This window comes from Mixophyes fleayi, chromosome 4 (assembly GCF_038048845.1).
Source record: "Mixophyes fleayi isolate aMixFle1 chromosome 4, aMixFle1.hap1, whole genome shotgun sequence".
Classification (NCBI taxonomy): domain Eukaryota; kingdom Metazoa; phylum Chordata; class Amphibia; order Anura; family Limnodynastidae; genus Mixophyes; species Mixophyes fleayi.
In genome coordinates, this window is record NC_134405.1 from 26,911,062 (window position 1) to 26,937,357 (window position 26,296).

At 43.9% G+C, this 26,296-nt stretch overlaps 1 protein-coding gene across 1 annotated transcript; it reads right to left on the reverse strand.

Moving 5' to 3' along the window:
* Window positions 1–857: 857 nt before the first annotated feature.
* LOC142150589 (galactose-3-O-sulfotransferase 4-like) lies at window positions 858–7,766 on the reverse strand. The gene is made up of 3 exons (XM_075205789.1): window positions 7,663–7,766; window positions 3,931–4,228; window positions 858–1,685 (listed from the first exon to the last, which is right to left on the reverse strand). Exons 1-3 carry the CDS (start codon window positions 7,764–7,766, stop codon window positions 858–860), a joined length of 1,230 nt encoding a protein of 409 aa, XP_075061890.1.
* Between the last annotated feature and the right edge of the window lie 18,530 nt (window positions 7,767–26,296).

A 26,296-nucleotide genomic window follows, 5' to 3' on the forward strand; every position in this document is an offset into this window, starting at 1 on the left:
ATGTTCTCCCCATGCTTACATGGATTTTCTGTAGATGTTCTGTTTTCCTTACACAGTCCAAACACATACTGGTAGGTTAATGTTAGTGTGTTGTGGTAGAGCTCTTACACGGTAAGCTCTACTGGGACAGGTACTTATGTGGATGCTTAAACATTCTCTGCACAGCGCTGCTTAATATGGTGGTGCTATATAAATAAAGGTTGGTAACGAGGATGAGTCATGGCTGAGGCCTTCTATCCATTGGAACGAATTATGCCCTTTGAACTAGCGTTTTTTTTAATGATACTACAACACACAAACATGGGTGTGAAAATGAAAGCCATTGTTTTCAATGACCCTATACCCACTCACAATATTTCCATTTGTCATGCATTGTTACTGGCATTTGAACTGAGTTGTTAAATAAATATAAAACTCCAGGTCACCCAGCCTTGTGACAGTGAGAGGTTTTATTCTAAAGCAGGCCCAAAGTGTAAGTTAGTTAATATATTTCACTAATGAGTTTTTCTATTCTCCAGATGAGTTCTAGTTTTCAGTGGTAGTGCAACTGGGCAGACTTAAAGAGTCAGCAGTATCATCGTCATTAATTTTATAATGCACTCTCTACGATATATAGCAATGTCCAGTCCATACATTCTCCGAGATCTTACTACATCTCGATGTATAAGAAGAAATAAAGGAATTGCAGGGCACATGAAGTGATTTCCCATCCATTTCATATTAGAGATGGCTACTTACAGACTTGCATTATTCAATCAGAGTTGATATTTTTCCTAACAGAAGGCACTTTAAAGAGGTCAAATTTTCAACCTTGCGCCTCAAGTGTATCTTGGCTAAATTCTTCATCTGTGGTCCTCTCACTGATCTATTACTCTTGGAGAAGTAAGTGCTCGGTCTGACCTATTTTGTGTCACCACTGAAAACTGACGTGCAGATAATAGATCCATGTATTGCAGCTCTGGAGTCAACATTTTAAAACACTGTGTACGGAGATAAGGCGGAATGTTTGTCCTTGCTGCCCACCCTAGGATCTTCGCTTTTCCATTTTGAAAGGGCTTAAAAGCTTTGTTTTTAATGTATTTTGCTCCAACAGGCTCCAAGTTCTCAAGACAAAGTTCAGCCAACTGCTGTCTCCTTTCTCTCAAACTCCTCACTTCATTGTCCATCTTTACCCTTCCAAAGTTTTCAATTTTCTCCCAGAATGTACGGTTAAAATAAGAATAGAGGTACCAGTCAAGAGCATTCCATGCCCTTAGTTGCTCTACTTCTCTTTGCTCCAAGGGCCTGGAGGCCCCACGGATGTTGAGTTTAAAGGTCACCACATCATCAAGGTCCCAACACAGCTCCTCTTTCAAGAAGATCATGGATTCATCAAAGTACTCGGCCAGAAGAACTAAGTTAAAAGTAGCATCCACTGCCTGGACTACTGCTCTTGCCAGATCTTCCGTAAAGGGGGCATCAGGATTATGTCCTAGGTCAAACCACAATAGGTTGTGGGCATATTGGTTGGATTTCTCTCCCTGTCGATAGTAATGTGTTGGCTGGGAAATAAATGCTGTCAAATTAGGTGCCTTTTTGAAAGCAGATGAATCATAACGATAGTAGGAGAAAGAGGACTCTGCCATTGTAGCTGGATCCCGAAAAATTGTGAAATAGAAGGAGTCTGAAGGCATCACCTTCCGAACCTGAAAAATAAATTAACTTTATTTTATACACATTCTTGTGTAATTATTCCATGGTATATGTGCACAATTAATAACGGCAGGTATAATAAATTTGTATATAGTTCTATAACAATTACTGCAGATTTATGCTACCACCCTTATACAATAATGTTTGCTACTCACATGTTACTATTATTATTATTTTTTTTTATAAAGAGCCAACATATTAATCAGGGTTTTGTGTTACAAGCAAATTACATAAAGTGACTTCACAGGTACAGGAAAAGTAGTAATTAGGGTCCAATTTTAGGGACTATAGTAGGAAAGATAAAGATAATATATAGAAGAATAGGCTTTTTGAAGAGGTGGTTCTTTAGGTAACATCTAAGGGATCTGAAGTTTGAGTAGAGCGGTAGAACAATCCAGAGAGGGGAAGCTACTCTGGAGAATTCTTGCAGCTATGCCTGGGAAGAGGTTTAATTGAGAGTTCAACATTTCAGGAGCATGGGGGGATGGCATGTCATGCACTTTGTATTTATTCTCCTACATTTTGGGGGGCTCCTCCACCCCTTCCACAGGTGCCAGTAATCACAATAATGGTAACAAGTGAGGATCTATAAAGTCTATGCAAATCATTACTCAATCAATATAATTAAGTTACAATGATATGTCTGTCCATACTACCAGGCGTATATAGATGAACATTTAAATTTGTATATGTCATCAAAGTTGCCTAAACTTCAGGCTACAGCATTGAAAATGGTTGATATACATACATCACGATATTATGATATATATCACTCAGATCAACAGAATTAACCTACAACAATAACATATTATCATTACCCCACCTGCCAAATAAAGCTTTTGAAAGAGAGGCTCACCGATGGTGTGTTGGTTAATCTGAAATTATTTGAATTTGTTGGCAGTTGCTGCAGGTTTGAGGTACCAGACACATATTTGGAGCATCACTACTTCTTTTGGAAACATTGAGATGATGTAAATCCCCTACAGATATGTGTTTTGTGATATTTAGTCAATGTTGGGATTGACAGACAGGAGCAACAGATAAGACCAAATTAGTTTGTGAACCAGGAGCATGGTGGTATCTTGTGTGAAGAAGGGACATGGCTGGATTTGCCTGGATATGTGCGATAAAGGAGAGTGTGAGTCAGCAGGCTAGAAAGTGGGTAGAATATAAAGAGAATAGTGGTCATTGACTTTAATGGAGAGTTCCCTTATAGGTTCCGACGATAATGAGACATCATCAGCTTCGGTCTATGTTTCTTAAGCTATAAATGCCTTTCAGACTACCGTTAGATTCGGATATAATGAGACATCATCAGCTTCGGTCTACGTATCCTAAGCTATAAATGCCTTTCAGACTACCATTAGCAGACGGCTGAGAGATAGATGGAGACAGCGACTAATATGTAGAGTTCAGGAGTGGAGAGGTAGGAGGATACAAGTTTACCAAGACAGGTGGTATAAACTTAGAGAATGTTGTGGATTTTTCATATGAGCAATGTCCCTTCTGCTGTATACACCCAATGACCCAGAATTTCCCACTATTTGTCTATTTCTCTTCCAGTTTACAGTACTTAGTGTTATTTTATATCAAGAAAAGGATGTTAATTTCCATTTGAACTACTGCCGAATAAAGCTTCCTGTTTGGAGAAAATGGGAAAGTATTTATTAATAACTGTCAAAACTATATGTTCGCTATGTGTTTATTACAGTTTAGACTTTACTACTTACACTCAAGCCACATATTTACACTATGCCTAGGCATACATACAAATACTTGTACACCAATACTTGTACAAATATGTCCAACACTATTAAGTAGACAAATATTTAGAAGGAGTTGACAACCCTGGCCTAGAGTGATTATGTTCAACATGGTTGAGTAAGAACATGGGGCCTGATTCATAAAGGATCTTAACTTAAGAAACTTCTTATTCAAGTCTCCTGGACAAAACCATGTTACAATGCAAGGGGGGAAAATTAGTATTCTGTTTTGCACATAAGTTAAATACTGACTGTTTTTTTATGTAGTACACAAATACTTGATAGCATATTTATACACTGAAATTTAAAGTTGATATTTGTATGCTACATGAAAAAGTCAGTATTTAACTTATGTGCAAAACAGAATACTAATTTGCACCCCTTGCATTGTAACATGGTTTTGTCCAGGAGATCCTTAATGAATCAGGCCCATGATGTCAATAAATCTTAATAGAACACAAGACTGTGGTGTTACCTCTGGGAGGTTGAAGCGCATATGATGACATAGGATGTCATACTGCGGCCTTGTGGGGGAATTAAACCCTTTCACAAAGCGAGATGAAAAGCGATAGGGATAACTGAATTGGCGTCTAAAAGGCAAAGCGAAGATTAAACCATTCCTGTCTCCATAATGGTGCAGAAGATTCACTACGGTGCTCCCAGCTGTTTTGTGGGTCTTTAGAAACACAATGTGACTTTTAGCCTGGCAGGTCCGAGAAGAGGATGATGAAGGCACATCAGACACAAGGCGCAGATCAGTTGTCTGAGGGGACCTGACAATGGAGTACAGTATTTTAAACCTCACTATATAGATAAAAACACATATATTTACATATGCTTATTAAGACAAATAGATGCATAGCACGGCCCTATCATAAATATCAACTTTTATTTGCGTGATGGAATCAAAATGGATTTCATTGTGAATTTTTAACAATGATCTACACAAAATACTCTGTATGGTCATTTATTTTCCTAATTAAACACAAATGCTCTGGACTCTTCCATGGGCTGAGTCCTTCTCTTCACTATGGAAAATACCCTTATACCTAAAGGTCCTAAGTCTGGAAATATTAAAACTCAGTACCGTTATGTGTAGGGCCGGATTAACCCGAGGTCTAACTGGGCTATAGCCCAGGGGCCTCGGGCATCCAGGGGGCCCTTCAAAGTCCTCAGCAGCATTATTGACCGGTCCGGGGGCGCCCCCAGCCCGATCAATGCTGCTGAGCACTGTCAGTCCAGTCCTCCGTCCCCGGCGCTCAGTACTCTGCTTACTGAGGAGATCTCGTGAGTGAACGCTTGCGAGATCTCCTCAGTAAGGAGTTTACAGCGCACCGGGGACGGAGGACTGGACTGACAGGTAAGCGCTTGGGGGAAGGGGTGCCCTCACGGGGGACGGGGGGCAGCGGGTGGCTCACATTGGGGGCCTCACGGGGGAATGGAGGTGCCCTTCGCCCAGGGGCCTCCATTCCCTTAATCCCTTTAGCAACCAATCAGATTCTAGCTTTCATTTATTTAGTACATTCTACAAAATGATAGCTAGAATCTGATTGGTTGCTATAGGCAACATCCCTACTTTTTCAAACCCGCAGCTTAGTAAATCTAGCCCTTAGAATGAAAGTTGCTTGTGCTTAGTTGAACATAGGGTTGCTTTAATTTATTAACCTCATTGGTTACATAATCTAAGTGTGTATAAAAACCTATGAGATGGACTTAAGTTAACCATATTATTCTTAAATGAAGCCAGGTGGGTTACATGTATTCATCTGAACATTATATCGGATTACAACATGGTAGATATACTGTTTCCTGATCAAGGCATCACCTCCCTCTTACAGACAGGAAGCTGAAAGCAGCTGGAGCCCCTCTGACATCACAAATGACTGGAAGGGGTTAAAACAGGGAGGCTCTCTTACTTAACCAGGATTAAGTCAATCAGCAACTGGTTGGAGCAGCTATTGTTCTCCCTGGAACTGTGTCAGACTCTTAGGGCTAGATTTACTAAGCTGCGGGTTTGAAAAAGCGGGGATGTTGCCTATAGCAACCAATCAGATTCTAGCTGTCATTTTGTAGAAAGTACTAAATAAATGCAAGCTAGAATCTGATTGGTTGCTGTAGGCAACATCCCCACTTTTTCAAACCCGCAGTTTAGTAAATCTAGCCCTTAGTGTCCAAAACAGCAGGAGGGAAAGCCAAGAGGGAAGAACAGCTCTCCACTCCCATATCCATCCCACTCATACCTCCCAGCCAATCCCAGCATCTGTGACCTGTGGATAACCCTGCAGGGAGGGATTCCACACATGGGAAATGTTGTCCCTTTAAGAAGGCCTGCAGGAGAGACTTCTGTGTGTGTGTGATTTTTGCTTCTAGAAGCTACTGGCGTTGGAGTTTCGGCTGCTGCCTGTGTGCTGAGGATTTTACCTGGGAGTATTGTGGCTTTTGGATTACAAGCTTTTCCTGGACTTGCAGACTTGTTTGCTCTGCCTGGCTTATTCTATTAATCACGGACATCATTATTCTCCTATAACTTGGACTGGTAAAGAAAACCTATTTTGGTTATAAACAATTTGGGGTTATTGAACACTGGGGTGTTACTGGGTGATGGTTGAAGTTTGGTGAACACTGGGTATTGCTTAAATTATGGTTTGATATATATATAAGCTATTGTTTGCAGTTAGCTGTAATAAAGATACCGTTGTATCCACACCTTTTCTTTGCCTGTGTGATCCTGAATCCCTTGATACCAGGACTTTCTTCTGGGTTCCTACCCTAACATCCTGGTATCATCACAAGTTATAAGATCTTCCAGACCTTACCCTGCCCAAAAATGAATGGATCAAAATATAGACAAATGTTGGACGAGACTAAGGTCTTGCCCTAAACATTTATTTTGTAGCAGCAAAATTCCCCAAATAATACAGTGAAAGCAACATTGAAATGGATTAAATACAAAAAAATTATCCAGGAGTGGCTCAGTTACCAACCAGACATAAATGTGGAATAGAATCTGTGTAATAATGAGAGAATTGATCAATGATACCCATCCAACCTGAGGGAGCTCAAGCAACATGGCAAAGTAGAATAGGTCAACATGTCCAGCTTTAGTAGGGACTTCTCCAAAGACTCACAATTCTATTTGCCCTAAATCTGCGTCTACCAATTATTAAACCATAGGAGGTAAATATTTATGTAATCAATTATTGTCTGTTTTTATTGTAATTATTTAATACAAAGATTTAGAGTTCCTGTTTTTTAATTTGTCATTACAGATTATTTTGTGAGATTCCTTAAAAAATCTAAGATGTAGAAAATATGGTGGGGAAGATGGCAGCGGTGTTAATCGTTTTTACTTTTACCAGCATTCCGACACCTGTCAAGCCTCCAAAAAAACCCGAAAGAATAGAAAATCGACTTGAAAATAATTAGACTTACCTTGAAGACGATACTGGAGATCCCCGAAGACAGGAGCATAATGACAGGAAGGCTTTCCTATTGGAGAACTGACTGCCTCTGCTGCCTGATGTCATCGCGACGTCTGTCAAGCTAATTTTAAAGCGGCAATGATCGGTTAAGTGTTTAACCACTTAACCTTAGGGAACCCCACATTGCCGCTTTAAATTTAGCTTGACACACGTCGCGATGACGTCAGGCAGCAGAGGCGGTCAGTTCTACAATCGTAAAGCCTTCCTGTCATTATGCTGCTGTCTTCGGGGATCTCCAGTGTCGTCTTCAAGGTAAGTCTAATTATTTTAAAGTCGATTTTCTATTCTTTCGGCTTTTTTTGGAGGCATAACAGGTGTCGGAATTACCACCATACTTTTATCGTACCACACCCGATGGCAGAAGGGGTGATAACTATGCAAGTTTAATTCATTCAAAAAAATACTTGCTTTTCCTAGATGATTGAGAATTTTGACCCACAGCTACTGTGATTGCCCAAATATTACATAATATTTAAATAATGAAACATATAAGAAGTCTGGGAATGTTTTAGGAAAATATATTAATTTAGCCCAAGAGGAAAGTCTATGCTGTCACATACTATAAGCTCTGAGAGACAGTTGGATAGATCTAGTTAGGTGTTGATCTGCATTAGTTAAATCTAGCATTGCAGTGAAAACAGAGTCATTTTGTTGGATGGCAACATTGCAGAGATTCCTTAAGAAAATTATAGTCATAAAATAGAAGCATTTAGTTAATCACTCACCTCTTTGGAAAGTGAATTCCCAGAAAGTGAATTGTAAATCCAATGCTGAAAATGATGAGGCTAAAACCCAGGATTTGTACTCTGTTGACCTGACATAACCTCATTCTCCTGTAAATGAAAGAAAGTCATCAATGTTGTCACACCATGTTTACTGCACCAAGATTTAATTTTCTCAAAGGTGGCTGCACTAATGACTTGAATGCATCCTAGTGATAACTGTGATAAATCCAAAATCCCTCAGAGGGCTGAAGGATTCACTATCTGCCCTTGAGAAATGACCAAGCCCAATGTTCTCCTGCTGTCACGGGCACTAGGAGTCTTTGCCCAGGATATCACCAGATGATGGACTTACCAGAGTGATATAGTTGGTACTATGGTTCTCTGGTAGCAGGGTGACAACGGAACAGGAGAAACAGCAGATGGTGAGAGAATGCTCGAGGAAAGTCTATGACTAGCAGCAACTGGTAATGAGTAGATGAATGTACACGAGGAACCAGATGGACAAGGAAACGTGAGGAAAGTCAGTGGTCTGCGTATAGCAAGTTGTACCACTGCTATAGTGAGGAGGAATGTCCAGGAGTAGCGAGGAGGTAGTGAGAGTCAGCGGTCTGCGTATAGCAAGTTGTACCGCTGTCTATAGTGAAGGAATGGAATCCAGGTGAAGGTAGGTAACGGGGAAGTCAGTGGTCTGCGTATAGCAAGTTGTACCACTGCTTATGTGAGAGGATACTTGAAGCTGGTGTCACAGGGAACAGGAGTCAGTGGTCTGCATCAGCAAGTTGTACCACTGCTATATATATGTGAGGAGGGGCACGAGGAGATGAATGTAAAGCAGAGTATACACGGGGCACACAGAACTTGATCCCACGATGATATCCACAATACAACGATAACTGACAAGCACTGCTTGAAATATACAAAGTCACAATAGCTATCCAGGCAATAGTAAACAAAGTCAATGGTAACAATAGCTTCAATGGATAGGAGGCTCCTGAGGAGAACACAACGCAGTCCAGATGGATATGCAATACATAAGCAAAGTCAATGGAAGGTATGCATACCGCGGTTCAGGAGAGCAGGCTGTCAGAGAGACGTGCAGGGATACCTGAACGGCTGAAGGCTGGCAGGAGGAGAGACCACTGGAGGGTGGAAGCGGTAATCAGGTTGGTGCAGTGCACGGCAGGTAATCCAGAATCAACGAAGCAATACTCAGGAAGCAGTAGTAAGTGGAACTGGAAATATGAAGAACACGGGAGAGTTGAGGTTGTCTGGTATCCAGTAGTAGAGGTGGAGGCAGCGGAGAGCTGACACGATAAACCCTGGAGAGATGAGACGATCAGGAACTCTGCAATAGTAACGGAGGCAGCGGATAGGAATCAGCTGAGTGCAGCCACGACGAACACAGGAGAGTTGAAGTGAACAGGAACTCTGTAGTAGTAACGGAGGCAGCGGATAGGAATCAGCTGAGTGCAGGCACGATGAACACAGGAGAGTTGAAGTGAACAGAAACTCTGTAGAAGTCACGGAGGCAGCGGATAGGAATCAGCTGAATGCAGGCACGATGAACACAGGAGAGTTGAAGTGGTCTGGAAACCACAATAGCAGCAAACAGGAGTCAGCAGGAGCTGAATACACGAGGAACACAGGAACACCTTCAGAGGCTCATGGGGAATGAGACTCCAAGATCAGGCAACCAGGTAATGATCACAGGTGGTTTAAATAGGGAGGGTTGCCTGATCCTCCAATCAACTAAAAGCAACAGGTACTGAAGGCTTGATAAGGGCTGCACATGCGCAGACCCTCAGGATGGCGGACGGCCACGGTTCCTGAACACACGGGAAATGGCACTCACAGTCCGGTGAGTGACACCTGCTTTTTGCAGGTACACAAAGTAGCACCGTCTGTGGAGACTTAGAACATCTGATCACTTGGCACAATCCTGACCCAGGCCAACAGGGATCATAACCCCTAGTGAGAACTGTCATTTAGTAACCAGACAAACAGATAGGTATAAAATTCTTTGCTATGCCACAAACTCAGTTTCCAAGATATTATCGACTCCCTTGATTCTAACTGATGATGGGTGCTAATTTACATAGAACTTCCTGTGTAATTGGACAGTATGTTGTTTTAAAAAAAGGTTCAGAATCCAGCTATGGCATTCTACTTCATACACATTTTCTATTTACAGTACTATAAATCAACATGCTGTTCTAATCATAGGAACAACCTTTTTCTGTGGAACCATCTGGCAACATTTAGGGACGTGAAAAACACCAAACTTCAAAGTCTATGCAACACAATATATTAATACATGAAATTCTACAATACTGGTGCCAAGGGGGTGCCCTGGGACATTGTCACATGCTGCAAGAGGCCTGGTACTTTTTAATTCTTAAGTGATCTCTGGTTAAATGAAGCTACTCTTCAGGATGGCATTGGCCTTACAAATCCATAAGTGACCAGCTATGGGGGCATTAATAGCTGTGCCCAGCACATCATAGGGATGGCCAACTGTTTAACAGTGTCAAGAACACCCTCCCAGCTGCCATGACTTTGCAGTCTTTACTGTATGAGGTTGCACACGATTCCAGCCCGTAGTCTCTCTACCTTTCACACAGGTTATAGACCTACTGAATCACCCCCCCAGACAGCGCTCACACCCCCTCACACACTTCAGGTTTGCCACCACCTATTCAATACAGGCAATAGGACCCCAATATACTGTCCCACACTGGCACACAAGGCTTCTAGCTACCACAGGCTAACAAGGCCCCCGCCAACAAACAAAGGGTTAACTCTTCACACCTCCAGACTGTTACACAAATGTAAATGCAAGCACACACTAAGCTTGTTTATCAAATGTATCAACAAATCACACACTGGCATTCAAAGGGTTAACTTGGCCGAGCTATAGTCTTCTTAACAGGCTATTGGATTTGTTAGAGTATCAAGAACACCACATATTAAATTACAGATTTAATACACAAAAGTACAGGGCATTCAAATATAAAGAAAAACAATTAATAATAAACTGATATAACATACCTGCTTCTTCCCGTGTGTTTAGGAACCGTGGCCGTCCACCATCCTGAGGGTCTGCGCATGCGCAGCCCTTTCAAACCTTCTGTACATGTCCCTTTAGTTAATTGGCTGATCAGGCAACACTCCCTATTTAAAGCACCTGAGTTCCATACCTCGTGGCCTGATCTTGGAGTCTCATTCCCCATGAGCCTCTGAAGGTGTTCCTGTGTTTCCTCGTGTATTCAGCGCTGCTGATTCCTGTGGTTTCCAGACCACTTCAACTCTCCTGTGGTTTCCAGATCACTTCAACCCTCCTGTGTTTCATCGTGACTGTTTAGCTGATTCCTATCCGCTGCCTCCGTGCACTACAGTCTTCAGCTCACTTCAACCCTCCTGTGTTTCATCGTGACTGTTTAGCTGATTCCTATCCGCTGCCTCCGTGCATTACAGTCTTCAGCTCACTTCAACTCTCTTGTGGTTTCCAGATCACTTCAACCCTCCTGTGTTTCATCGTGACTGTTTAGCTGATTCCTATCCGCTGCCTCCGTGCATTACAGTCTTCAGCTCACTTCAACTCTCCTGTGTTTCATCGTGACTGTTTAGCTGATTCCTATCCGCTGCCTCCGTGCACTACAGTCTTCAGCTCACTTCAACCCTCCTGTGTTTCATCGTGACTGTTTAGCTGATTCCTATCCGCTGCCTCCGTGCACTACAGTCTTCAGCTCACCTCAACTCTCCTGGGTTTCCTCGAGACTGCAACAGCTGATTCCTATCCGCTGCTCTCCGTGCTCAACTGTTCCAGCTCAGCTCTACTCTCCCGTGTTTCATCGTGACTGCACCTGCTGATTGCTACCCGCTACCTCCGTGTACCTGCAGAGTCCTGCTGGCTGCTACTCCTCAGTTCTACCTGTGTCTGCAGCAGCTGATCCGCTCTCCGTGCTTCTCAGTGTTCCTGCCGGTGTCTACTCGCCAGACTGCATCGGATCTACGCCTCGCTGCTTTCATCTCGGCTAGACCATCGCTACTCTTCAGGGTCCTCCAGGAGTCCAGTTCTACATACTACTGCTTCCTGAGTATTTGTTGCTTTCCCTGCTGGTCTACCTACCTGTGCGCTGCACCTACTTGATTACCGCTTCACTCTCCAGGGACTTCGCATCCTGCCGGCCTCCAGCCGTTCAGGTATCTCTGCACTCCTGTCTGACAGCCTGCTCCTGAACCACGGTATGCATACTTCTCATTGACTGTGCTGGTGTATTGCATATCTTGCTGGACTGAGTTGTTCTCCTCTGGAGTTTACTATCCGCTGAGACTATTGCCATCATTGACTGTGTTATCTTTTGCCCGGATAGTTTCTGTGACTTTGTATTATTGCAGTGCTGTTCAGTCATTACTATATTGTGCATGTCATTGTGGATCAAGTTCAAGGTGTCTGTGTATCCTCTGTATTGCAGTCTCTCCCCGTGCTCCTCCTCACATATATATTCAGTGGTACAACTTGCTAGAGGCAGACCACTGATCCCTGTTTCCTGTGTCACCTGTTCCAGTATCCTCTCACATAGAAGTGGTACAACTTGCTAACGCAGACCACTGACTCCCTGGATACCTCCACTTGGATTCCATTCCTTCACCCAGACAGCGGTAGAACTTGCTAAACGCAGACCGCTGACTCTCATCACCTCCTCGTTGCTGTTGGACATTCCTCCTCACTATAGCAGTGGTACAACTTGCTACCGCAGACCACTGACTACCCTCACGTTCTTTTGTCCATTCAGTTCCTCGTGTACTTCTACATATATATTACCAGTGCTGCTAGTCATAGACTTTCACAAGCATCTCTATCATCTGCTGTCTCCTGTTCCGTGATCACCCCGCTACCAGAGTACCATATTACCATCTATACTGCTCTGGTAAGCTCATCACCTGGTGATCCCTGGGTAAAGACTCCTAGTGCCCGTGACAATACCCAGCAAAGCAGTTTAAAATTAAAGGTGTTATATTCAGAGTATCACTTACATGAGTTGTATAATCTGTGCCATGGGAAATTGGCTAGGAAGATGGACAGCTTATCAGTGACGATTGATTTTCCCAAAAGACTGATGTTTTGTTGTAACTAGTCTCAGCTTTTTAAAGACACCTTTACACCTTCCCACCTCCTGGAAGTTTGTGGAAAATGATACTTTGCTCAATCACCATTTGCATGTTGTCTGATTTACTACCCAATTCTACTATGTAGCTTAACTTTTCTGTGGAGCGTCACAAGACCCAATTTTATTATTAATAAATTCCCTATGAAATTTTCCCTCTTTTGATACCAAACATGCCTAAATACAGTGTATTCGTAGAGCTTATACTCATTTCCTTATCTTCTCTGTGGGGCAGAATTCTTAATTTGACATATGTGCTGCTCTTCATTATGCTATTGAGGAATATGTGGTTAATCATTACTTTTATTGATTTTAAGCGGCATATTTTAAAACAAAATTATTTTTGTCTATATCACACATAGCCAAGTCAGCACATGAGATCTTTGAGCCAGACACCATGCTGAGCGGTTTCTAAAAGTCTATTCCGGTGTCAAAACTCCATCCCAGATGAGGATACATCTCACAGCAGGGGTTCTTTGAAGCTGTCACATGTGACACTCCTATCTTCTCAAACTGGAATGTGTAAAGTCATCAAATACACATACAGCAGACTTTTTGTCTTCACATTTTACACTTTAGTAGTTCAACTTATCAATGGATTCACTTAATATACCATATTTACACTGCAGTTATGATTTAGGCCTTATCCCCCACAATTATGTAATGGGTTAACCCTTATAAATAACTTTAAGTTCTCTATGTTCACAACAAGCAGCAGTGCATGGTCCATGTAGAGCCGGCATGCCACTGACCCATTACAGCATACCGTTCTCCCACATGGTCAGGTCTCTACTGTTTTGAAGTGTCATTTGCCCGTCAGCTCTGTGGAGGCTAGCTAGGGATGAGTCTGTCCGTTGGGTCCTCCTAAACCCAGATCTATCTCCATTAAGTCAACCTCACAATCCCTCACATCAGTTGATGAGTTGCTCACCTGTGATGGTTCAGGGGTTGTGGCTGTTGATCCATAAGGGACACACAGTACTGTAGGTAGAATGCCGGAGGACAATGGCATGATGTTTGGGTCTCTGTCAGTGACCAACATTTTGACAAATCATTCTTGAGGAGGACTTCCGTGGGAAGTGCTACCAATAGTCCTACTTTCATCTGTCCATAATTATGTCCTCAGTCCAGGGAAATTTTTGGCCACAGGGATGCCCTTAAGCTGCCCAATGGTCCTAGCAATTTGTACCCTCCTGTTGCTCAACTCCTTAACTTCCTAGTCTGCCTCCCAGATTCAAATGACCTCTCATGTTGGCTTGGGTAGCTTTTCTGTTCCCAGTTCATAGCATCTCAGAGGTAAACCCCCCCTGTGCAAAATAAGAGCTTCTGAGTAATGAGCCATAGTGGCGGGCACTGAGTGAGCTATCAGAAATGGACATTTGCTTCAGTAACATTCATACTGCATGTGTCCGTGCCGGTCACAATGGTAGAATCAACGGAACTTGGGAAGCCCCAGGGCTTGTCTTTTCGGGGTGCTAACGGAGTGTTCTGGGTGTAGGTGCAGAAGGAATTTCTAGAAATTGGCATCTTGAGAGTTTGGATGAAGCTCTGGACTGATTTGCTGTTGTGCTGTCAATAGCTATTTACTCGACATCCAACCTTGTGGCTTGCATTGGATTACCCAGGTTGTGGTCAGACACCCTTTCTTGAATTTCGTGAGCTATCTTCAAAAATAGCTACTCCATCACAATCAAGTTCCTTATACCCTCAGTGCATAAGGAACTTGCTTATCCTTCAGGATTGCTTACCCTCTAACTACCAGAAACAGGCTGTCAAGAGTGGGCTGATATCTTTGGAATGCAAACTGCTCTTGCTCTTTGCCAGCATAGAGAACTTGGTCCAGTATTCCAATTTCACCCACTCCGTCTATATCCTCATATACTTCATAGGCCTCCTGGCTAAATGCATGATAGGCTTCCAAAGACTCCTCAATCCCCTGGACAGTCATCATTGCCTCAAACACCTGTAAGTGGGAATCAATTTCTTTAATTGCTTCATTGAACATAGACACATCCCTGTAGCCCAGCTTGTGTCTGGTGCTCCCACTGTAGTTGTTTTGGCTTACAATAATAGGTGGCAGAGATAACCTGACCAGCACTTCCATTACCAATTCCATGGCAGAAGCTCTCTCATGCTCTTTAGCATTCTTTCCAGTGCAGTTCTGACAGGAGGGTAGCAGAATCACTGGAGCTTCCACTCTTGGCATGTTTATCTCATCTTTGGGAGATCAACAGGTCTGCATTACACCCAAAAATAGTATTTGGACTGCGTAGAGGACTGGCCACTGGCCACCACAATATAATATATAGAAAACCTTCAACAGGTCTGAATTACACCCAAAAATAGTATCTGGACTGCGTAGAGTAGTGGGCACTGGCCACCACAATAAAATATATAAAAAACCTTCAACAGGTCTGCATTACACTGCACATATGGCTGCTACCCAATCCTCTCCATCATATACATGTTGGAGTTTCAGCGTGTGAAAACCTCTTGTTTTTGATAATGTCAGTGCATTTTGAATATTTTTCAATTTGCCCCACAACACTGAATGTACTTTATCTATGATACGCATCTATCTTTCTTGACTGCGTAGTGTAATGGCCCCGGTACACAATTTGGTACCGAGGCCACAATATAATTAAAAAACCCTCCACGGGTCAGAATTCCACCAAAAAAGGGTATGGACTGCGTAGTGTGGTGTGCCCGGAACACAATTTTTTACAGCGCCAACAATATAATTAAAAAATTAAAATATCTGATACACCTAAATATGGACTGCACAGTGGAGTGGCCCCGGTAGTAAATTTGGTGCCGGGCCACAATACCTCCTCCAACTTCCAAGTGTAGTGTTTATAAAGACAGACAGCGTCGAAGTGTTATTAGTTGACTTTCTTAACCCTAAAATTGTCCCTGTTGCAAATATTCGTGCAATGGAGAGTTACTTTTTCATTGAAAGACTCAAGCTTTCAAGTGTAGTGTTTATAAAATATAAACAACAATACAGTAGTTTTAGAGCACGTCAATACCTCTTGTTTTAAATTATGACAGGGCATTTTACATTTGGTTTAATTTCTTGAATTTGTTTAAATTTGGTTTTACTTTTTGAACATGGCAAACGACTGTTGATTGGTCATATAATGCAAAAAAAAAAGTTCCAAGATGGAATTGTCCTTGGGCCTTTACACCCACCCTTATGTTGTTGAAATAGGACATGCACACTTTAACAAACCAATCATTTCAGCGACAGGGCCTACCAAACAACTTTGGCTGAAATTAAAAAGCTATTCATCTCTCCCTGTACAAACTAAACAGGCTCTACTGAGGTAAGATGTCGTCCTCATCCTCAACCTCTGATTCCTCTCCCCCTACAGTGTGTACTTCCCCCTCATCACACATTATCAATTCGTCCCCGCTGGACTCCACAACCACAGGTCCCTCTGTACTATCTGGAGGGCAGTGCTGTACTTCATTGAGGAATTGATTATTCATTTTTATAAACATCATTTTTTCAACGTTATAAGGAAGCAACCACTTCGCCGCTCACTGACCAGGTTCCCCGCTGCACTAAAAACTCTTTTCGAGTACACACTGGAGGGGGGACAACTCAGGTAAAATAGAGCCAGTTTGTACAGGGGCTTCCAAACTGCCTTTTTTTCCTGCCAGTAACAATATGGACTGTCTGACATGTCTATTTGGATGGTGTCAGCAAAGTAATCATCCACAATTTTTTCTATTGTGACAGCATCCAATGCAGTGACAGTAGACATGTCTGCAATGGTTGGCAGGTCCTTCAGTCCGGACCAGATGTTATCAGCATCCCCGCCAGCGCCTCTTTTAGGAAAACTGAGCTTTTTCCTCGCAGCCATAGATGTGGAAGAAAATGAGGGTGGAGCTGTTGGCATGTCACGGTCCTCTTCAGAGGACAATCTCCTGACCAGCAGGTCTTTGCACCGCTGTAGACTTGTGTCCGCCGGAAACAGAGACACAACATACGCTTTAAACCGAGGATCGAGCACGGTGGCCAGAATGTATTCCTCTGACTTTAAAAGAGTGACCACCCTCGGATCCTGGCAAAGCGTACGAAGGGCTACATCCACAAGAGCTACATGCTTGGTGTAATCGCAATGGCTTACCAGCTCCTCCCTCACTTTCTCCAGCTGCTTCTGCAACAGCCTGATCAGGGGAATGACCTGACTCAAGCTGGCAGTGTCGGAACTGACTTCTCGTGTGGCAAGTTCAAATGGCTGCAGAACCTTGCACAACACGGAAATCAGTCTCCACTGCGCTTAACTGAGGCGCATCCCCACTCCTTTGCCTATGTCGTAGGTGGCTGTGTAGGCCTGAATGGCCTTTTGCTGCTCCTCCATCCTCTGCAGCATATAGAGGGTGGAGTTCCAGCGTGTCACAACCTCTTGTTTGAGGTGATGGCAGGGCAGGTTCATGCTTTTTTGATGTGCCTCTAGTCTGCGGTAGGCACTGGCTGAATGCCAAAACTGTCCAGCAATTTTGCGCGCCACCGCAAGCATCTCCTGCACACCCCTGTCACTCTTGAGGTAATGCTGCACCACCAAATTAATGGTGTGGGCAAAACATGGGACGTGCTGGAAATTGCCAATATTTAATGCCCGCACAATGTTACTGGCATTGTCTGACACCACAAATCCCCATGAGAGTCTAAGTGGGGTAAGCCACTGGGAGATAATTTCCCTCAGTTTCTCTAATATGTTGTCAGCGCTGTGCCTCTTATTAAAGCCTGTAATACACAATGTTGCCTGCCTTGGCACGAGCAGCCATTTTGTAGATGCTGCTACTGATGCAGCTGTTGCTGTTGCTGCGGAAGGGGATGCATCTACCCAGTGGGCTGTCACAATCATATAGTCCTTCGTTTGCCCAGAACCACTTGTCCACATGTCCGTGGTTAAGTGGACAGTGGGTACAACCGCATTTTTTAGAGCACTGAGGACACTTGATCGTACTTTTCTGTACATTTTTGGTATCGCCTGCCTAGTGAAGTGGAATCTCGACGGTATTTGGTACCGGGGACACAATACCTCCATCAACCCTCTAAATCCCACTCCACTGATGGCGGACACCGGGCGCACGTCTAACACCAACATTGCAGTTACAGCCGCAGTTATATGCTTTGCAATAGGGTGACTACTATCGTATTTTGTGGTCATGGCAAACGACTGTTGGACGGTCAATTGTTTTGTGAAAGACTTAGCGGTCTTACGACTTCCCCTCTGGGAAGATGACCGACTAACAGCAGCAACAGCAGCAGTGGCAGTAGTAGGCGTATCGCTGCAGGATTCCTCGGATGAATCCCATATTGAGGAGGACTCAGTCTGGCTGCTGACTTGGGCTGCAGGACTGAATCTGATGGAGATTGTGGAGGAAGTTGACGAGGAGGGTGTTACTGGTGTGTATCCAACTGGACCACGGGATTTAGGTGTCCCTGTACCGATGAGGGTCCTAGCCCCAGTTCCTGAACTAACCACTGAACTATGAAGGTTATTCAGGTGACGTATAAGGGAGGATGTTCCTAGGTGGGCAAGATCCTTACCCCTGCTTATTTGAGCTTTACATAAGCTACATATGGCCATATATTGGTTGTCTGGATTTGGATAAAAATAACTCCAGACCGAAGAGGTCCATTTTTTGGTCTTCTGACCAGGCATGATGATGGGCTTTTTCATCCCATGGACATCAGCTGTTTCCCCCCCCCTGGTGCCTCATTTACAATAACCACATCACCTTCCTCATCATCAAGTTCCTCCACAGCGCCAGCTACATCATCAATAGGCTCCTCCCGAGCCACCTTTTCCCGTACAGTGATGGGAAGGTCAGGCTTGACAACCACCAACACCCTTGGACTCGCCTTGGGGATTTGTGATAATTTCTCTTTAGAAGGCAGAGTTGTTTGCTGTTTTGTTGCTGACAGCATAACTCTCTTCAATTTTTAGTAGGGGGGGGAGGAGGAGGAGGGCTAAGATCCGTGGGTGAAGCTGAACCACTAGTCATGAACACGGGCCAGGGCCTAAGCCGTTCCTTGCCACTCCGTGTCGTAAATGGCATATTGGCAACTTTACGTTTCTCCTCAGATGATTTTAAGTTTCTCTTTTTGCTACTTTTTCTTAACTTGGGCTTTTTGGGTTTTACATGCCCGGTACTACGAGATTGGGCATCGGGCTTGGAAGACGACGTTGATGGCATTTCATCATCTATGTCATGACTAGTGGCAGCAGCTTCAGCATTAGGAGGAAGTGGGTCTTGATCTTTCCCTACTTTATCCTCCAAATTGTTGGTCTCCATTATATGTAGCACAAGATACTGCAGAATGTGTGAACTTGGTAATATTGCAGTACCAATGGACTTATACTGCTGGATTGGTTTTGCAAATTTGGTTATAATTATTATTTTTTTTAATTTTTTATTTTATTTTTTTTTATAACTTTTTTTTTATTTTTTAAAAACTTGGGAATAATGGGGAAATAACTATGCCCTTAGAAGGACAGAGCACAGGACACAGCACCACTGGACTAAACAGGACACAGCACAGGACCCAGCAGCACTACGGAACTCAGCAGGACAGAGCACAGGACACAGCACCACTGGACTGATACTGCAGAATGTGTGAACTTTGTAATATTGCAGTACCACTGGACTTGGATTGGTTGTGCAAATTTTCTTGTAATTAAAAAAAAATTAAATTAGTTTTTGTATTTTTTTAAATAACTTTTTTTTATTTTTTTAAACACTTGGGAATATTGGGGAAATAACTATGCCCTTAGAAGCACATAGCACAGGACACAGCACCACTGGACTGAACAGGACACAGCACAGGACCCAGCAGCACCACTGACCTCAGAAGGACAGAGCACAGGACACAGCACCACTGGACTGAGCACAGCACAGCACAGCACAGCACTTAACTGAACAGAACTGAACAGCACGAGATATAGCAGGACAGAGGACCACCTAACACACCCTCCCTCTACCCTGATCAATGCCCGAGTGAAGATGGCGGCGACTAGCGGGGTATTTATAGGATCCGAGTATCGCGAGATCCGACAACGGGATTATGAGTCAGAGCCTCAGTTTCAGATTTGAATTTGGCGCCAATACCCGGATCTGTCTCGGATCCGACTCAGATCGGCAATGTTCGGGTGGGCTCGGATTTCATAAATCCGAGTGCGCTCATCTCTACTTATTATCCATTAAACATGGGTCACCAAACTTCCAGCGTTGTGAGTGTCCGGCTGCTCCTGTGATCGTCCCTGCTGATCATTGTGTTACCTGCTCTTCAGAAGCTGTGGATCTTATGGATATCCTACCTGCTATGCCCTTGGTGTGATACTTTGCATTTTTGGATATACTTCTACCCAAGGCTGCCATCAGAAATTGAGCCAGAACATCCCCTCCCACCCCCCCACCACCACACACAGTTCCAAACCGAGCTTGGCATGTCCACATCATCTCAAATTATCCCCACATGACCAACAATTGATCCAAAATTCCACCACATGCCACTCATATCCCAAATGTACTCTCCCTTGAGAAACTTCCCCACTTGCCTCAACATGGCAGTCAGACCTTCCCATCTGAGCCATACATGCCCATCAGACTTCCCCACATGTCCCCTAACTGCCATCGGAAGTCCTTTTCCATATACTCCTAAAGAAACTTAAATTATTGAATATTAGCACCGATGCTGTTATTAGTCCTGAGAATAGTTCCCACACAGTGATATTGTACTCTGCCTTCTTGTCTTTACAGTAAGTGATTAGGGGCAGAGTTAGTTACGAGCAAGTTGAAAACACATTGATAGTCTTGATTTCTTTGGTCTGCCCCAGCACTATACTCCGTTGGGTTTCTCCAGCATGGAACAGAACACTTTGTACAGAAGGTGATATAACCGAAGTCAGTTGCTCCTTATGCATTATATTGTCAGTCATTATAACAGCTTCTGCATTTACAGTACACAAACCTCCCTGTTTACTCACCTTATCACCTTAACGCCAGTAAAAGAACAAAACAGTGGTCAAATAAATGTTCATTGACAAGCAAAATTACTATATAAAATATACTAAGATCTCACACTAATAAGTATAAAAATAGATCTAAAAAAATGGCTCAAACATGCATCAAACAGTATTTATTAATAAAAAGCATGTAAATTAAAAACAACAACTAATTAGTGAAACTGAACCCTACCATACACACAGGATAATAAAAGGATATTAATCAATATATACAGGTTTATGTTTATATCATTACCCTGACGTTTGTCTGTCTCCGTTCTTCCTCTCCTACTTATTGATGTGATGTGGAGTGCTCACAACCTATCGCTGGAAAAGCCAAACAGTAATTAGAAAAAAGTTACATTCAAGGGGGTGGGGCAGGCACGGTGTTCCCCTTATAGAGTAGGGGGCAGAGAAGGGTTGGCAAATTTTAGCCTGGGAGGCAAGACTTGATTCAGAACATTTTAAAGAAGGATGAAATGCAGGTGGCCCAGTGACCCAGCCCAAGGTAGCCCACTATGTGACCGGCCAAATGCACCCCTGCCCTCAAGCCCAGCCTGCCCCTGGTATGGGGCCCCTTGCATTTGTACCGCCTATACCCACTTGATGGTGACCCAGTTGTTACCTATGACTGTACCTGCACTGTTATTCTGTGATATCGTTACTCAGATTATATCCTGGACTATAGGCTGTTCATCATTGTATTTGCTGTGCTTCGCTCTCCAGTCTCAGGGCTCCACTATTTCCCCCTCATGTGTGTTTGAACATAAATAAACTGTTTTTTCACCTACTTCTGACTCTTCATCAGTTCTTCTAACACACAGTTTATCGTAACAGATAGATACAGAGGCTTCTCATGCTTACCTACTCCAACTGGAAACCTGAAGCTTACACATCAACTCCCTCATAACCTTTCTCCTACAGAAGACCTTTAGACTTTCTTGTTATATATTCTCCATCTATCATAAACTTGCACGTTATCTGAAACTTTCTCTCCTGCAAGAGGCATGAAGACAATCTTCATTGTTACTCACCATTTACTTAAAACTTGCACAACATCTCACTCTTAACCCTTCTCCTGCTGGAGGCCCTTATACTCTCAGGCTTATAAAATTCCACATGTGAGAGATATGAGATAGATCAATATATGTGAAAAAGATAGCTATGAGGTGTATAGATTGATAGATATGAGATAGAGAGATAGACATATAGCTATGAGGTGGATAGATTGATAGATATGAGATAGCTATTAGGTGGATAAATAGACAGTTGTGAGATAGATAGATAGATAGATAGATAGATAGATAGATAGATAGGAAGATAGATAGCTATGAGGTGGATAGATAGATAGATAGATAGATATAAAGATATAAAGATAGATAGCTATGAGGTGGATAGATAGATAAATAGATATTAGATAGATAGATAATACTTCTGCCTCATAGCACTAGGGTCATACATTCGATTCCCAACCAAGGCTTATCTGTGTCGAGTTTGCATATTCTCCTCATGTTTGCGTGTGTTTTTCGGGTCCTCCGGGGTCCTTCCACAATCCCAAAAACATGCTAGTAGGTTAATTGGTGGCTGACAAAAAATAACCCAATGGCCCAGGGCTGTTGTGACAAATATTCTCTGTACAGCGCTATGGAATTTGTGGTGCTATAAATATCTGATGATGATGATAGAAAGTTACACTGGGACTGATTGATTAAGGCACGCAAAACAAACATAATGGGCCTGATTCATTAAAGAGAGTAAAGCAAACAAAAATTTGTGACTTTTCACCTTGGCAAAACCATGTTGCAGTGGAGGGGGAGGTAAATTTAAAATGTGGAGACAGATTTATAGTTGGGATAGGGCATGTCCTAGATCATCTTCAAATGTCAGTGTAAAAATAAAGCAATCAGGTATTTGTGTGCTACATGAAAAACAGCCAGTATTAAAATGCTTAACAGTTTGTGACGTAACGCCAAACCCTTCTGACTTAACCTTAAACCTTATGTGATATGGTCGCAGGAGAACACTATACCACCTTGTCTATCTGGAAGCACCTTTAGCATTTGTATGTTAACGGGACAACCGTCCACCCGCACCCCTCTATGCTAAACGTAATACTCTGCAAGCCAGCCCAGATGAGCTGTATTTGCACCGAACCTAAGCCGACTTTTCGAAGAGAACGGGTTCCAAAAGCCTGCTACTATGAATGCGTGCTTCACCCACCTTGTTTATCTTGTACAGTGTTCCCCTGCCACGCCAGGTTCCCTTCAGAGCCTAGGCCCGCCACCATCCTAACTCCTAACTAACTCGCTCAAATCGAATATATTTCAGCTATGAAAACATTGAGACCACTGTCCGTCAAATGCACCCCATCCGGTCTATAAAGGGCTTGGTCCTGAAAGCGAATACCCCGGTGTTTGATTCTAATACTTCCAATGGACTGGATATAGTTTGCTGCAACAGCATTAACTTTTTTTGCGAACCCTGTCTGCCTTACTTCCATCTGAAAATGACCTCCACTGTAACCGGGGAACTATATCGGACCAGCATAGAGAAAGCTCAGGCCAGGAGGCATGCACCTATTCCAGGTCAGACAATATAGCCAATCGTAGCTCAATAGATTTACCTTGTCCAACATCATTCTTCCCCAAATTAATCACTAAAATATGGGGAACCCCATAATTCGCTGTTTCTTGCGGCATTAGCCCTCTGAAACTCTGCCACCTCCTGCCTATCCAAAAAACCACTACTGGGCATGGGAAAGTATTCGTATCAGCAGCTACCCGATGCAAAGCAGCCCAAACGAGTGACTGAGGACCCAAATCAACAGCGGACTCCCATTAACTGTAAGGCAGCAAAAAACAAAAACAGTTAAAGCATCATACAGCAAAAAACAGAAATCACATAGGCCCTCCTGCCTTGAAGCCCACTGCATTCCAGGGTCCACGAAACCCACTGACGTAGAGAGAGAAAAAGGTAAGAAAAAAGGGGGAAAAGATAAAGAGGAGAATACGAAAAGAGCGGGCAACACAGATGAAGGTAAAAACTGTCAATACCTCATGGTGCCAACAGCCAATCAGGACCACTTTTAGAAAATCCGGAGAAATCCCTTTGCGCCCCTGCCCCCAAAAGCAGCAAGCAACCAGGTCCTGTGTCCACCCTGGAAAGTGAGAAGAAGAAGAGTTCAAGAGAGAAGAGAGGGTCGCACGTACCAGATATACAGTGGACTTCCACCTCCCCAACTCCTGAATATATGGGCTAGACTCCCCATCTAGAACAGCGGCTGTAACCGCACCTATACAGTATGAATGCATGCCAAATTCTGCTCTATTCAGGCACAGGTCGTCAAGCACATGTTTTAACACCACCGTGAACTGGTACCATGTGTGTGGGAGGACCTGTTCCTATGCACTAGCCAAGGTAACGCATTACTAGGACTAAGCACTGCAAAATTGGTGGCTATCTTTACAGGGCAAACCTCACAAGCGCGCCAGCGCAACAGTGTATTCCATCGCCCCCTACCTCGCTGATTCATCTTGGACCGCTGTATCTTGTAGGAGATCGTGTACGGGGACAGGACCACATTTGCGGCTAACATCCCAAATAGTGGAGCAGACCGCCCGGAGGCTATCAACTCACTCACCCGGAATGCACCGAAGAACAACATAACAAAGGACACACTGAATAGCCTATACCCGTTGGGGTAACGCGCCACTCGTGAGAGAGAACCTAGCAAATTCCTAAAAATCTTGTGACTGCCAAGTCTCCTGCTATCAGGGAGGACGGGGCTCTTCCACGTCCAACCATGTAGTGCCCTAGTAATCAAGAACCCTTTTGTCACATCAGCTAATTGGGAGAAAAAGGAAATACCCGTGAGGAAAGAGGACATCACTGACATTGACTTACCGGGGTTATAGCACATCTTCTTACCTGCGCATCTCCACTCCCACTAGGGTCTTCATTTTGAAATGATAGCCACTCCAACCAGGCATACCGATACCTCCTCAGGGTAGCCGGCGCTAAAGAGGACTCTGCAAGATTACTCACTCCAATCTGTCAGACATAAGTGGGAGACGGGTAACCGGTGAGGGATGCCTGAGGCGCTAGGGCTCGGAATTTGTCCCAGATACCTCTAGACAAGACGTCCGCCAGTCTGTTCTCATGTCGCGCAGTAAAAGAGATATTGTGGCAAATGCAGCGCAGTACAAGCCAGCGCAGGATGCAGATAACCGGGGGAGAGGAAGTGCTCTGCTTATTAATGGCCTGCACCACTCCCAAATTGGCGCACCAGAAGATTACCTGTTTGCCCCTAAATCTGTCAGCCCACACCTCCACCACTACTATGATGGGGAATTGCTCCAGATGGACCAAGTTGGCTGTATGTACTACCCGAACCCACTCACCGGGCCAGCATGACATGCACCATTCACCGGCAAAATATGCCCCAAACCCGACCGAACCTGCGGCGTCCGTGAACAGTCACAACTTCTCACTAGAAATCAGGGGTTCGGGCCAGACAGAGATCCTGTTAAAGGCCCGGAGGAAAGTGCACCACCCTTAGGCAATGTTATGTGACAATGGGAACAGGTGAAACCTGCGGTCACCCTCTCTAACTTTTGGCAAAAGATCCTGCACACCAGAATTATCCTGCAAGCAAAGCTGAACATGCCCAGCAGCGATTGCACCTTTATCAATCGTATCCTCGTGGATTCCATCGCTCCATTAATCAGTGACAGCATCCTCGTGAGCTTATCGTCCGGCAGCCTACACAGGTCCAACTTGGTGTCCATTTTGATCCCCGGATAAGTTAATCGGGTCGTGAGACCCTCTGTCTCATTGTGAGCCACTGGGGCACCCATAGAGTAGAAAAGGGCTATCAGCGAGAATAAGACCTCCCCACAGGTTGCGGACTGACCCAGGCCCATGACCACGAAGTCGTCCACATAGTGTACGACCCCAGGGTGCCCGGTAACCGCGGTCACACACCAGTGTAGAAAGGTACTAAAGCACTCAAAGATGGAGCAAGAGACTCGTTTGTCCACATAAAACGCGTCCTCCATTTTATGTCCCCTGAATGGAAAGGCATCAGGTTGCTCTGTCACAACTCCCGGCCTTGTGTGCACCACCACAGAGGAAACAGGTATGGCTGATGCTACTTAACCGCGGGAAAGGAAACGACCCCCCCTCCTCCGTAACCTTAAGCCAAGTTTCGCCATTCCGGAAAGCCAACAAAAGGGTCCCGTGACCATCATACTTGGACCTAAACTCATGATCATATGCTAACCAGACAGTCGGACGAGATGCCATATACATCTCGTGAATCATTTGGAGGTATTTGAGTAACTTCATGTGCTCCCTGGGGCGTGACTCCAGATAGCAGGCCATAAACAAATATGCCCCGCTTAACCAGTTGTGGTAGATTTTGAAGCTAGCTTCCCCTCCACC